The following is a 15,084-nucleotide window of genomic DNA, read 5'->3' as shown; positions in this document are numbered from 1 at the left end:
GAAAATATCCACTCTGTGAAAGACACTGTTAAGAGAAGAAAAGAACAAGGCATAGACTAGAAGGAAATATTTTCAAAGCATATATCTGATTAAGAACTTGCATCCAGGATATATGAAAAATAATCAAAACTCAATAATAAAACAAGCATCACAATAAAAAATGGGCTACAGATTATAGACAATTTATATTATTTAAACCTTAGCCACTAGTTACATGTGGATATTGAACACTTGAAATGTGTCAAGTCCAAATTAGGATGTGCCACAAGTGTAAAATTCCATATTTTGTAGACTTAGTATGAAAAAAAGAATGTACAGCATCTCAATAAAAGTTTTAATTGATTACGTGTAGGAAGGGTAATATTTCGGATTTAATTGGTGAAATAAAATAAATCTCTTCTCAATAATTTTGCCATTTCAAGAAAGTTATATAAATGGAATCATACAGTATGTGACCTTTTGAGAGTGACCTTTTTTTTTTCACTCAGCGTAATGCCTTTGAGATCCGTCCAAATTGTGTGTATCAGTTGTTTGTTCCTTTTTGTTACTGAGTTTGTTTAACATTTACTTATTGTAAGATATATTGGTTGTTTCCAGTTTTGGCTGTTATAAATAAAGGTTTTATGAACAATCGTGTACAGGATTTGCTGTGGACATAAGTTTTCCTTTCTCTGGGATAAATGCCTAGCAGTGTAACTGCTGGGTAGTATGGTAAGTGTACGTTTAGTTTTTTTAATAAACTTCCAAACTATTTTTCAGAATGGTTGTACCATTTCACATTTGCGCAGCAACATGTGAGAGATCTGGTTCCTCCATTCCTCCTCAGCATTTGGCATTATCATTATTTTTTTCCTTTAGCTCTTCTAATAAGTGTGTAGTGCTGTTTCAACATGATCTTAATGGCTAGTGATGTTGAAAATCTTTTCATGTTTTTTTTGGTCATTTGTATATCTTCTTCAGTGAAATGTCTTTTCATATCTGTTGTCTATTTTCTAATTGGATTCTTTTTTTTTAAATGTTGACTTTTGAGGGTTCTTTGTATATCCCAGATACGAATCCATTGTCAGATATGTGGTTTGTAAATATTTTCTCCCATTCTGTAGTTTGTTTTTCATCCTTTTAATGGGGTCTTTCACAAAGCAAAAAAGTCTTTAATTTTGATGAAGTCCAATTTATCAATTTATGGATTGTGCTTTTGGTGTCATATATAAGAACTCTTTGCTTGGGACTTCCCTTTTGGTCTAGTGGTTAAGATTCTGTGCTTCTGCAGGGGGTGTGGGTTTGATCCCTGGTAGGGTGTGGCCAAAACAAACAAACAAACAAAAAACTCTTTGCTTAACCCAAGTTCATGAACATTTCTTTTCTGTTTTCTTCTAAAAGTTTTATAGTTGTAGCTGTTATATTTAGGTCTATAATCCATTTTGAATTAATTTTTGTGTATGGTGTGAGGTAAGGCTCTAAATTCATCTTCTTCCACATGAATATCACAGCACTATTTGTTGAAAATACTGTCTTTCCCCATTGTGATTTTTTATTTGGACCATGGATTAAACTTTTTTTTTTCTTCCTCTTCCTTTGAGTTTGATTTTTCTCTCCTTTTTCTAGCTTCTTCAGATGGAAGATGAGGTCATTGATTGATAACTTTCTTCTTTTCTAATATGGGTGTTTAACACTCTACCATTCCCCCTGAGGTACTGTTTTAGCAGTATCTCACAAGGAGTGATGTTTTGTGTTTTCATTTCATTAAGTTTAAAATACTTTCTAGATTTCTTTTTTAGTTCCTCTTTAAATCATGATCACTTAGAAGTGTGCTAATTTCTAAATATTTAGAGGATTTTCTGTTGACTTAAAACAATTTTTTTTATTGTGGTAAAATATCTATGACATAAAAAATTTCCTTTTAAACTCTTTTAAGTGTACAATTCAGTGGCATTAGCTACATTCACACTGGTTATGCAGCCATCCTCACCACCCACCTCCTGAACTTTTTCATCATCCCAAACTGAAACTCTGTACTCAGTAGACAGTAACTCCCCATTCTCTCCTCCTTCTGGCCTCTGGTAACCTCTATTCTACTTTCTTCCTCTGTGGATTTGACTATTCTAGGTACCTCATATAAGCAGAATCATATAATATTTGTAGTTTTGTGTCTGGCTTATTTCACTTAGAATAATGTTTTCAAGGATCATCCATGTTGCAGCATGAATTAGAAATTCATCCGTTTTAGTCTGAATAACATTCCACTGTATGTGTATACCACATTTTGTTTATCTATTAATCCACAGATGGACAGTTGGGTTGTTTCCACCTTTTGGCTATTCTGAATAATGCTGCTATGACCATCAGTTTATAAATATTTGTTTGAAACCCTGCTTTTAATCCTGTTGTTGGTTTTTTTTCTTTCCTAATTGAGACTTTATTGGTTGTTTTGAGGATCAGTACATTGACATTTCAATTTGTACATAATTCTTTACTGAAAATCTTAAATATATATATAATTGTGATTGTTTTCTAAACAGTTATTCCAGTTGACTTTCTAGCTTCAAATTTGGAGGCAAATTTTCCTTAAGAGGTTATCAAGTAACAATATGTTCAAATATTGATACACTGTTACATCATGAGTCCTACTGATTCACAATTTAATATCATACACACTACATACTCAAATTTTCAGTCTTTCACAGCACATTAACAAAGTTACTAGGAAAACTAGGCTACCGTCACCAAAGATGTTACAGAGTGCAGAAATTCTGACAGGGGAGTCAAGATCAAGGAGTGTTTTTTTAAGGAAACAATTCTACCAAAACCAACACAGGAATAGAAGTAATTTAAAATGTTCAAGTCATATTAAATGCATGACTATGACTCCAAATTGCATTTAGTATGCTTTGTATTAAAGGATGTAAAAACTACACCCAAGACAGTTAAATCTCCTGTATTCCATATCCCACTATTTTCTGGTTGTAACAAAACCAAACAAACAAGCAAACAAAAAACATCTAGCAAATGATTGTACGCTTTTAAAAAGTTACACTTAACAAATGGGATGAGGTAGGATTCCCGTTTCTTTTTTTGGCTGCGTTGGGTCTTTAGTGCTGCGTGTGGGCTTTTCTCTGGTTGCGGCGGGCGGGGGCTACTGGTGCGCGGGCTTCTCATTGCCGTGGCTTCTCTTGTTGCAGAGCTCGGGCTCTAGTCGCGCTGGCTTCAGTAGTTGTGGCGCACGGGTTTAGTTGCTCTGCAAGAGGGACCAGGGTTCGAACCCGTGTTCCCCGCATTGGCAGGCGGATTCTTAACCACTGCGCCACCAGGGAAGCCCGGAATTCCTCTTTCTTAAAAATGTTTCTAGAGCTACTAAAAACTTGCATTTACAAAGGAGTTGAAAAAAGTATTCCTCCGGACTGTACAAGAAGGGAAACAGGGACCACTGATAAGGCATGGTATATGATATTAATTAGACTTCTTTTTCTCCTTCTTCATCAGAGCCTGGATTCTCCTTGCCTTTATTTTCTCCACTTTCTGCAGGTAAATCTTTAGTTTCTTGGTTAGGTACTTCGGCCTGTTTTCTCTCTGTTCCCCTTTTCCCTTTTGTTTGCACTTTTTTTTTTCCTGCCACCTTTTTGATTTCCTTTCCACTTTTGCAGCAGCAGGTTTAGCAGACCACCCCTCTCATCTCCTCCTGGGCTCCTCCTTCTTAGTCTTGGGCATCATGGCTGTGGGGAGGGTGTGTGTGCCCCGTGCCTACCTGAAGGGCACGCTGAGATCCTTCCCAAGATGGGCTGCCTGGCCGCTGTGCTTCTCCTATCACCCAAGCTGCTGGGACCCTTGGCCAAATAGGGTGGTGGGAGGGTGGTGGGAGAACCAGATGGAACTGGATTGGACCTGTTCTTGAGTTTTTCTTCTTTTTTATTTTATTTTATTTTTTTGCTTTGCTGAGCAGCTTGTGGGATCTTAGTTCCCTGACCAGGGATCGAACTCATGTCCCCTGCAGCAGAAGTGCAGAGTCCTAACCACTAACTGCCAGGGGAGTCCCTGTTATTGATTTTTTTTTTTTTTTTTTTTTTTTTTTTTTTTTTTTGCAGCACGCGGGCCTCTCACTGTTGTGTCCTCTCCCATTGCGGAGCACAGGCTCCGGACGCTCAGGCTCAGCGGCCATGGCTAACGGGCCCAGCCGCTCAGTGGCATGTGGGATTTTCCCGGACCGGGGCACGAACCCGTGTCCCCTGCATCATCAGGCAGACTGTCAACCACTGTGCCACCAGAGAAGCCCATGTTATTGATTTTTAATATAATTCCAACGTGGTATGAGAACATAACTTCAATGACCTGAATCCTGCCAAATTTACTGTGACTAAATTTTTGGTCCAGAATATGGCCTATCTTGATAAATGTTCCATGTATACTTGAAAAGAATTTGTATTCTGCTCTTGTAGAGTGCAATGTTCTATACATATCAATTGTCAAATTGGTTGATAGTGTTATCCAGTTCTATTATATACTTGCTGATCTGCTCTGTGCTTGTTTTATCAGTTACTGAGAGAAGGGAACCGAAATCCTGAACTATAATTGAGGATTTATGTTTCACTCTGCAATTCCTTCAGTTTTTGTTTCATAGATTTGAAATTCTATTATTGAGGGCATCCATGTTTAATAGTTGTATCTTCTTGATGAACTGGCTTGTTTTTCATATGAGATGATCTTTATCCTTGATAGTGTTCTTTGAGGTGAATTACACTTTGTCTTATATTAAAATAGCCATTCTAACTTTCTTTGAACTAATAGCGTGGACATGGTGAGTTTTACCTTGTTTGATGCTGGATATTTTTTGTCTACCTATACATATTATTGAGTTTTGTTATCAAATTCAGTTTAGCTATTTGGAAACAGTTGGATCCTTTTGGTCTTGCTCAGGAATTACTGCCTTTTGTTGCTTGATGTCAGGTGTCTTGAAAACAATGTATTTTGTCTAGTTTTTGTTTGTTGCATGTAGGAGGATAAATTTAGTCCCTGTTACTCCATTTGGAGCAGAAGTGGAAGTGTATCATTTTATTTTTAACTTACCTGTATCATTGTATTTGCAGTCATTATCTTGTAGACACCATATAGTTGGTTGATGTTTTTATTTTTGTATTTTTTTTTTTTTTTTTTTTTTTTCCTTTTTGCGGCATGCGGGCCTCTCACTGTTGTGGCCTCTCCCGTTGCGGAGCACAGGCTCCGGATGCGCAGGCCCAGCGGCCATGGCTCACGGGCCCAGCCGCTCCGCGGCATATGGGATCCTCCCAGACCGGGGCACGAACCCGTATCCCCTGCATCGGCAGGCGGACTCTCAACCACTGCGCCACCAGGGAGGCCCTGATGTTTTTATTTTTAAAAAATATTTATTTATTTTGGCTGCTCCGGGTCTTAGTTGTGGCACTCAGGATCTTTAGTTATGGTATACAGATTTCTCAGTTGTGGCATGCGGTCTCCTTAGTTGCCCAGGGATTGACCCCGGGCCCCCTGCACTGGGAACGTGAAGTCTTACCCACAGGACCACCAGGGAAGTCCCTATTTTTAATCTCTTCTGATGATTAGTCTTTAACAATTTAATAATTGGTCTTCCATGGTGTTATTAGCGTTGTTCTAGGGAGTATAATACTCATACTTAACTCTTCACTATCTACTTATAATCAATATTTTGCCACTTCAAGTGAAATGTAGAAACTTTATGATCGTATGGATTCCTTTACCCTCTTCCTTTATGTTATAGTTGTTAATGGGAGAGGCATTTAATTGAGATTTCACGGTTGGTACAGTATTTCAATGGCAGTGTGACAACAAGGAGGGAGACAGAAAGAAAAAGTTATTAGAGGTGAGATGGTTAAGGGTGGAGACCCAGTTACTGGGTAGTAAGAGAAAAGATGGAGAGGAGGCAGTGACAAGGGTGAAGTCATCAACTGAGGACGGAACTTTTTACAGGGACTGGTTGATGCTGACAACAGGAGGGGTACCATATGATAGAGTCTGATTCTGAAGGCATAAAATCAAAGCAGTTGGGAGTAATATTGGACTAGGACCAGAGACTCAGCTTCCTCATGCTAAAAACACACATCGAAGGCTTCCCTGGTGACGCAGTTGTTAAGAATACTCCTGCCAATGCAGGGGACACGGGTTTGAACCCTGGTCCAGGAAGATCCTACATGCCGTGGAGCAACTAAGCCCGTGCGCCACAACTACTGAGCCTGCGCTCTAGAGCCCGCGAGCCACAACTACTGAGCCTGCGAGCCACAACTACTGAAGCCTGCGTGCCTAGAGCCCGTGCTCCGCAAAAAGAGAAGCCACCGCAATGAGAAGCCCTCACGCTGCAACGAAGAGTAGCCCCTGCTCGCCGCAACTAGAGAAAGCCTGCATACAATGAAGACCCAATGCCCCCAAAAATAAATAAAAATAAAAATAAATAAATTTATTTTAAAAAACCACACATATTGAGATTTTGATTTTGGCTTAGGATGTGGGAGAACATGGAAGACCTTAACTTCTACAATAACACCAAGAAATATCTGGACATTATAAAGTGTCACACATTGGAAAATTAAAGAGAAATGGAAAGGGAATTCCCTCGCGGTCCAGTGGTTAAGACTCTGCACTTCCACTGCAGGGGGCACGAGTTTGATCCCTGGTCAGGGAACTAAGATCCTACAAGCCTCAGGGTGTGGCAAAACAAACAAATGAACAGACAACCCCCCCAAAAACAGGGAAATGGAAATGGATACAAGAAAGCCCCTCTGGTTACCATAGAAGGGAGCCCTTCATAGGTGACTGGCAAGCCATGGCAGCTTCCTGAGGCAAATCCTGGGTCAGGGAGTTGGGAGGCAGAGGAGAATATCTGTCAAAGACAGAGAGATTTTACTGTGTCCACAAGAAGCCAGTTGATTTACTGGTGACAGCAGGAACAGATGGGATGGATTGGAGTCTGGCAGACCACCAAACACAAAATTAGTTTTCTCAGTATAATAATTCTCTCCTCCATCTCTACTCCAATCTTATCAAGAAAAGGTAATTTAAGGTAATACTGAAAAACAGAAAAAGTGTTATCAGTTTGTGCTTTTTTTTTACAGCTTCATTGAGGTATAATTGACATATAGTACACTGCACATAGTTAAAGGGTACAATTTGATGATTTTTGACATATGTGAACACCCCAGAAACCTCACCATTACCACAGTCAAGATAATGAATGTATCCATCACTCCAAAATTTCTCTGTTCTCCTTTGCAATCTATTCCCCCCTCCTTCTCCATTCTAGATAACCACAGATCTGCTTTCTGTCACTGTAGATTTAACTTTCGTTCTCTGAAGTTTAATATAAGTACAGTCGTGCAGTGGGGACTCCTTTTTGTCTAGCTTCTTTCATTCAGGATAATTATTTTAAGATTCATCCACGTGGCTCTATGCATCAACAGTTCATTCCTTTTTTTACTGAGTAGTTTTCCATCATGAAGACATGTCATAATTTATTTATTTTTAAACTGTTGATGGGCATTTCAGTTGCTTCCAGTTTTTGGCTATTATAAATGAAGCTATTATGAATATTTGTATAAAAATCTTTTTTTACATCTTTATTGGAGTATAATTGCTTTACAATGGTGTGTTAGTTTCTGCTTTATAGCAAAGTGAATCAGTTATACATATACATATGTTCCTATATCTCTTCCCTCTTGCATCTCCCTCCCTCCCACCCTCCCTATCTCACCCTGTATAAAAATCTTTGTATGGACATATGCTTTTGTTTCTTTTGGGTAGTACCTGGGAAAGGAATGGCAGAATCCTATGGCAAATGTATGTTTAATTTTTAAAGAAATTTCCTAAGACTGAGAACAAAGCAAAGTGTCCACTCTCACTACTTTTATTCATTGTACTAGAAGTCCTAACCACTACAATCAGAAAATAAAATAAAAGGTCGACATGCTGAAAAGAAAAAAAAAAAACTGTCCCTATTTGCACATGACATGATTGTCTACTTAGAAAATCTCATGGAGCCCACAAAAAAGCTCCTAGAACTAATACATGAGTTTAGCCAGATTCAACACACAAAAATCAATTGCACTTATTTTCTATACCAGCAATGAAAAATTGAAAACTGAAATTTAAAAGTACGATTTACAATAGCCCCATAAAGGTGAAATAAGTATGACTCTAACAACATATGTTCAGGACCTGTATCCTGAAAACTGCAAAACTAGAATTCTCATCCATTGCTAGTGGGAATAAAAAAATGATACAAGCACTCTGGAAAACAGTTTCTCAGTTTCTTGTAAAGTTAAACACACTCTTGCCATATGACCCAGCAATCCTACTCCTAAGTATTTACCCTAGAGAAATACAATTTTATGTTTACATAAAAAATTGTACCCAAATGTTTACAGCAAACACTTGTACGCAAATGTTTACTTTATAACTGTCCCAAACTAGAAACAACCCAGACGTCTTCAATGAGTTAATGGATAAACAAACAGTGGTATGTCCATACAATGTAATAATATTTCTCAATTAAAAGGAACAAGCTGTTGATATACACAACATGGATGAATCTCAGAGCCATCATGCTGAGTGAAAGTAGTTGGTTTCAAAAAGTTCCATTCTGTATGATTCCATTTCTATGACTTTTTTGAAAAGACAAATCTATAGTGATCAGAGAACAGATCAGTGGTTGTTAAGGACTTGGATGAGGGAGGATGTGATTACAAAGGAGTAGAACAAGAGGGATTTTGAGATGAAGAAACTGTTCTGTATTCTGACTGTAGCGTTGTTCAGTTAATTAATTAATTAATTAATTTTTTTGGCCATGCCAAAATTGTTTTTGGCCACACGTGGCTTGCAGGATCTCAGTTCCTCGACCAGGGATTGAACCCGGGCCACGGCAGTGAAGGCCCTGAATCCTAACCACTAGGCCACCAGGGAACTCCGTGCCTTGTTTAATTTATACAAGTGATATTTCGCTGCAAAGGAAATTTCTTACTTTTTAAAAAAACATAATGCAGGGCCTCCCTGATGGCGCAGTGGTTAAGAATCTGCCTGCCAATGCAGGGGACACGGGCTCAAGCCCTGGTCCTGGAAGATCCCACAAGCCGCGGAGCAACTAAGCCTGTGTGCCACAACTACTGAGCCCATGTGCCACAACTACTGAAGCCCACGCGCCTAGAGCCCGTGCTCCACAACAAGAGAAGCCACTGCAGTGAGAAGCCCACGTACCACAATGAAGAATAGCCCCTGCTGGCCGCAACTAGAGAAAGCCCGCGTGCAGCAATGGAGACCCAACGCAGCCAAAATAAATAAATAAACAAAAAAAAACCCAAAAAAACTCATCTCCCACTCTGACATCGCTGCCCCAAACGAGGATGTGCCCACCTGGCCACTATAACATCATTGACAAAAGAGAGGAGTTTTCAAATTCTTACTTTCTGCAGTGCCCATCCTTCTTAGACTTCTACCTCTTTTCTTGTCTACTCTCTAGAACTTACTGTCTTTTTTTTTTCACATCAGCATCAAGTTTCAGGTAATTGGCTGCAGTTGATGGTGGTTAGTTTTGTTGTTGGAGAGGGGTGTGTGTGCATGTGTAGTGGAGTTTGGTTCACTTCAATAAGCAGAAGACCCATAGCCTCAAGTTGCCAGTCACATCTTACGCATGCTGTTAAGTTGTAAAGCTGTTGGAAATAATGCCTGTCCCTGAAGTGCTGCTACCTTGACAGGGGAGATTATACGTTGTGTAGGAAACTGTAAAATATTGAAGGAAGGCTGGCAGATGTGCTGGGGCTATGCTGAGGGAGATCAGTGGGTGCCAGAGAAGTCAGAAAAGGTCTGCTGGGGTTGGCAGTGAGATGTCTAGTGGGGCCCTCTGGGGTGGGTAGGTGGGGAGAGGAAATGGAATTTCAGGGAGGAAAGGACGTGAACACAGCCCTGGAGGGAGCAGTGAATATCGCGTGTGATGATGGAGGCTAAATCCGGGTGGGTGAAGCACATGTACGGCAGGGTGATATCATGCTATTACTGTTATCTCCCCACGCCCCCATTCCTTGTACTGATTCTCTTGCCCCTTCTCCTCCAGTCGGTCAGTAGGCCTATTACCCTAGAAATGCAAAGAGCCAGAAATACCTCCATGTTCAGCCCTGAAATTTCAGAGTAGGCTATGTAAATTGAAGTTGATATAATTCCAAAGGCCCAACTTTTGACTTGTTAGACTTGGAATTTTTAAGTTTCACTCTAAGAATGAAGGCTTTATGGCATGATTGTTTTGTTTGTTGTGGAATCTCAGTTCCCCGACCAGGGGTCGAACCCCAGCCCTGGGCCCTTGGCATTGAGAGCGCAGAGTTCCAATCACTGGACCGCCAGGGAATTCCTGTGGCATGACTGTTGGAAAAAGAAAACGTAGGTTTGAGAAGAATGTGTGATAGTGGTCTGTGTACGGTGGGTGATAAATTGCAGGGTCTAGGCCGCATCTCGTTCTCAAGTACCTTGGGAGAAAGCAAGTCTCTATGAAATTATCTTTTCTCCAGATCTTCCGGAATTTCATCACCTATATGGGATTCCTAGGCTGCTTTAGATTCCTGAAGGACCTCGGGGGGGATCTGAGAGCAGTTGGAAGAGGCCCCGAAGTCGCTAAGAGGGATGGCAGAGCTTACAGGGCCTGCGTGGAGCCCATGAATCCCCAGACAGGGTTGAAGATTTCCCAGTGGAAGCCAGCAGGAATGGAAGCTGAGAACCCAGGCATCAGTAAGAACCTGGACATGAGCAGCATGAGAGGTGAAATCTAGACAGTCACCTCCTGCCCACCAGCACTATAGCAAAGCCCTGGGTGAGGAGAGTGGAAAGGAAAACAAGCCTTGAATTGACTGAACTTAGATCTGAAATGACTGAGAAAACCCTGGCATGACCGAGTTTACTCAGACTGGTTACTCCACTAGGTAGAATGGGGGATTGTTATAAACAAAATAATTATCATAAAAATAATATATTTAAATAGTTTATATTATATATTTAAAAATTAAGAAAGTTGGCACACTTGAGTTTGTGGACTGAGAAATTTGTACATGCTGCATAAAGCTCTTTGGCATATGATAGATATAATTTTAAAAATACCAAAACAATTCACAGGCCAAATTTTTGAAAATTGTGGCTCTCCTCCATTTACTCAGGAATGTCTTCTGCAACTGTCTTCAGTGCCATTAAGAAGCCAGTGTCCTATGGGAAACAGCTACTTGGCTTTTTCGGTTCGTTTTTTGTTTTTGATTTTGTGTTTTACCCCAAATAGTATTTACCAGTCAAGGCTCTGAATGCTTGTAATTTCCCAAATTTCTATGTCCCCTCATTAAGTTAAAGTTTTATTTATTGGTGTTTCCGCTCCCTCTTTAGAGAGATTCACCAAACTGACACGATGGGGAACTGGATGCCTGGGAACAAAGGTAACGTAGTAGCCGGAGTGGGCCTTTAACTCAAAGAGTTAGTAAGAACTAGAGAACTTTCTAGAAAGAACTTGGCTATACTTTGATCAGACTCCCCTGTCCTTTGTGGGAGGGGTCAACAGTTTGTATTAAAAGTCTCTCCTCCCACTCCCAGTGCAGTTTATTGTATGTCAATTAAGCCTCAATAAGGCTGTTTTTTTAAAAAATGAAAAAAAGTCTGTTCCCCTTTACTCTACCTTTTACTTTGCTCTATAGCTCCTATATCACTGGAGTCTTCTACAATAACATAGACTTTATGTATTCTTGAGTAATAAGTTAAATAAATAAGCATAAGAATGTGAAAAAAGAATCTCCCCACCCAATAGTTTTTCACCAACATTCATCAGACCCTACTGAGCCCCAGGTCCCTCCTAAGTTCCTTCTGTCCACTGAGGAGGCATCAAGTAGTCAGCAGAGATGGGAAGCAATGATGTAAAGTGGGCAAGGGACAAATAGGATAGAGGGAGACGGGACCACTGTAACTGAAGAATTTAGAGTCTGATTTTTCTCATTCTGCCACACCTCCCAGGGAAATATTAGAACCCCAAAGCAGGTGACGTTGGCCTTACAGTTGGGTTGGGGGCGTTCTGGAGGAGGACAACATTAGCCTCTTGTCCAGCTAGCAAGACAAGGAAACCTATGAGAGTGAAAGGAAAACCAGACTTTAGGTCAAAACATCAGAGTGCTGGTCCTGGCTCTGCCCATAGCTATGTAAGTGTGAGAAATTCATTAAAGTTTTCGAGATCTTTGATTCCCTTTCTGCAAAATGTGTAGGTTGGAGAAGATGAATTTTAAGGGCCCTTTTAGCTCAATAATGCCACTTCCGGTTTTGAGGCATACACACATCATGGCAGAAACTTTATTAGAAATGTCAGAGGCATCCACTGGGACTCTTCCTCAAATTTCCACCTGCTCCTCAGCAGAGATGTCCCGTGACCCGGGACCCGAAGCACCTACTCAACGGACAAGCGCTTGCAGCAACGGCGGCAGCAGCAGCTCTAACCTCCAGACTGAAGCGTGAAGCCATGTGGCCCCACTTTCAACCCTTCGGGGAGAGACAGCGCTGAGTGGACACGCCTCCTTCACCCACAGGGGCCCTATTGTAAAGATCCCAGACATCAGCCTGCAACCATCTGCGGATGCACAGCCTTTGATCTCCAGAGGTGCGCTGAGGTCTCCTATGGAACAAGGAAGGATGGGGAGACACGCAGATGTTTTAGGAAATCAGAGAGGAGTCCAGGCCTCCCTCATTCCTGGAACCCTGAGTGTCAGAACCTCTTGGGCTACACTCAGATGTCTGGTTTTCCAGCCTCTGAAACCACCAGATGTTCAGTTTACCTCCAGTGACCTGAAGTTTTCCTTGATAGCATTGATTTGTATCGTTGGGGCAGGCAAGAGAAGGAGCATTCAGACAGGACCCCAGAGCCAGACAGGTTGGGCAGCGGAGGGCTGTTGACCCTCTGGGAGCTGAAGCGGGAGAGAGAGGGACAATTAAGGGCGGGTCCCGCCTCTCGCGTTGCCTCCCCTTGCTGCCTTCTCCTCCTCAAGTCTTTCCTGCTGACGCCTCTCTACTTGAGGACTGTTAACTACCACCCCCCCACCCCCTCCAGCTGACTTCTGTGCTGTCAGGACCCCATCCAACATGACTTCCAAACTCTGTGCTTAGATGTGGAGATACAGATATGAAAAGGACATAGTTCCTGCCAGCTAGGATCACTGCCTTGAAGGAGACAGACATGTAAGTAATTAACTACCATACAGTTCAGTAGGCATTGTGTCCAAGGTCTAGTGGCAAAGAAATGGAGGACCACCTAAGTACCTAAAGTAATTTGGTTAGGTATTTTCCCAGAGCCGAGGCCTGAGTCGAGATGGAGGAAGAACAGAGGTTAGCTTTGTGAAAATGGGGGAGGGGGACTGGGGGAGGGGAGCAAGGGAAACAGCGAGGACCAAGGGCCGGAGGTGTGAGCCGGCTTGGTGGATTGGAGCATTGTGAGAAACTGTGGTGGTGATACTCAGCTGGTAGGGACAGGTGGGACTGGACTGTTTTTTTATAGCCAGCGTCCATTCTGGTTGGTCAGTACCATCTCCACTGTTAAATATTTTGAATCCTAGCCCCAACTAGAATACAATAAATGAGAGAAGGAAGAGAAGGAAATGAGCTGAAAAGATAGGCGGGGCCAGATTTCTATAGGCCTTGAGGACCAATGGGGGAACTGGGCTGTGGCCATGCGGCAAGGGGGAAGCAATGCTTGTTAGATGGATGATCACACCACCCTGCTCAGAAACCTCCACTGACATTGTATTGCTTATAAACCCCAAACCCCATTTACACTCCAGCCTTCACTGATGTCCCTCTGCTCGGAGCAGTGTTTCCAGACCTCAAGGTAACAATTTAGAAAAAGAAAGACAAGCCAAAGGTCTGAGGTCCTTTTGTGTATGGCCCACTTGGACCTAAGCTGAGTAAGAACACAAACAAGGAGGACCTCCCGTTTCTTCAGGGGTGTATAGAGTTTCTCTCGGCACCCATCTCTCCCCCCCAGGGTACCGTCAATCTCTTCCGTCCTCCATAACTCATGTAAGTCCTCTTTGTTGTTGCAAAAGGAGTCCTCACAGTAGTTACTGTAGGAGATTGCGACTAGGCCAGGGGCCGGCGTGTGCTGGATAAACGTTAGTGCCGGTGCCACGTCTGAGCTGCAGCCCTTAGTGGCCAAAATTGCCGTCTTGGTCCCTGCTGTGAGACAAGAGGGAAGGAACGTGGATGGGGGGCGGGGCCTAATGTTTGGCCTGGGGACGGGGAACCGCAGTAACATGGGCATCATCGCCTCCCTCCCTGCCCCTGCCCCTGCCCTACCACCCAGCTGCCTCCTCCTCATTTTACCAGCTTTAATCATCAGCACGGTTTCCTGGCACAAGGCCCCGTTGTCACAAGTCTCAACTTTGTCTGTGGTCCAGTTAAATGTCTCTGCTGGATCCGCTTCTAAACCCACGAATGTACTCTTTTGACAACGCAATTTTTGTGCCACTGGCGAGAAAATGAGATAAAGATAAGCACTTGCCCTTCTCTGTGGGGCCCCAAACCACTCCTTTTTCACCAGAAATCCATCCTCCGTGACCCAGCCGCTCTCCCCCCACATCCCCAATACGTACAGATCAAGGTCGGGGCTCCTAGGAGAAAGAGGAACAGTAAAACCTGGAAATGACAGGCTCCCATGGCTTCTTTTAGAGACGTTTGGAAGAACTGATCAGGATCTGGGATTTGAGGAAGAAGCAGCTTTTCAGCCACATGGAACGAGATTAAATCTAAGTTCTGGCAACAAGTACTGACTTCAGGGCAGAGTGTACGGCTGTATAAAACGATGGTCTCTGCAGTCAGTCTGTCCCGATCTAGCTTGTGAGTTTGGGCAAGTTAACTAGTTAACAAGCCTCAGTTTCCCTAGCTGTACTTCTCAGACTCAGCCGCCTATACCAAGGAGCTCAACAGCCCCATACCCTCCGATCTCTGGATCCGTAACCTGGCCCAAAGGCCCCTTCTCCCTCAGACTCCGGAGTCCAGGTTCAAACCTACGCTCTTTCGAGGCCCAAGAACCTCAGTCCCCAGCTCCCAACTTCA

At 42.3% G+C, this 15,084-nt stretch overlaps 1 protein-coding gene across 1 annotated transcript; it reads right to left on the bottom strand.

Moving 5' to 3' along the window:
* Positions 1-12,431: 12,431 nt before the first annotated feature.
* Positions 12,432-14,608, bottom strand: TEX101 (testis expressed 101; the record flags this gene model as incomplete). The annotated part of the gene is made up of 4 exons (XM_082606679.1): positions 12,432-12,652; positions 12,813-12,941; positions 14,020-14,205; positions 14,353-14,608. 4 exons carry the CDS (start codon positions 14,606-14,608, stop codon positions 12,432-12,434), a joined length of 792 nt encoding a protein of 263 aa, XP_082462805.1.
* Positions 14,609-15,084: the final 476 nt, after the last annotated feature.

This window comes from Mesoplodon mirus (genome assembly GCF_964341445.2).
Source record: "Mesoplodon mirus genome assembly, chromosome: 19".
Lineage (NCBI taxonomy): Eukaryota > Metazoa > Chordata > Mammalia > Artiodactyla > Ziphiidae > Mesoplodon > Mesoplodon mirus.
Note: the sequence above shows the minus strand (reverse complement) of the source record. Positions and strands in the feature narration are given on the sequence as shown.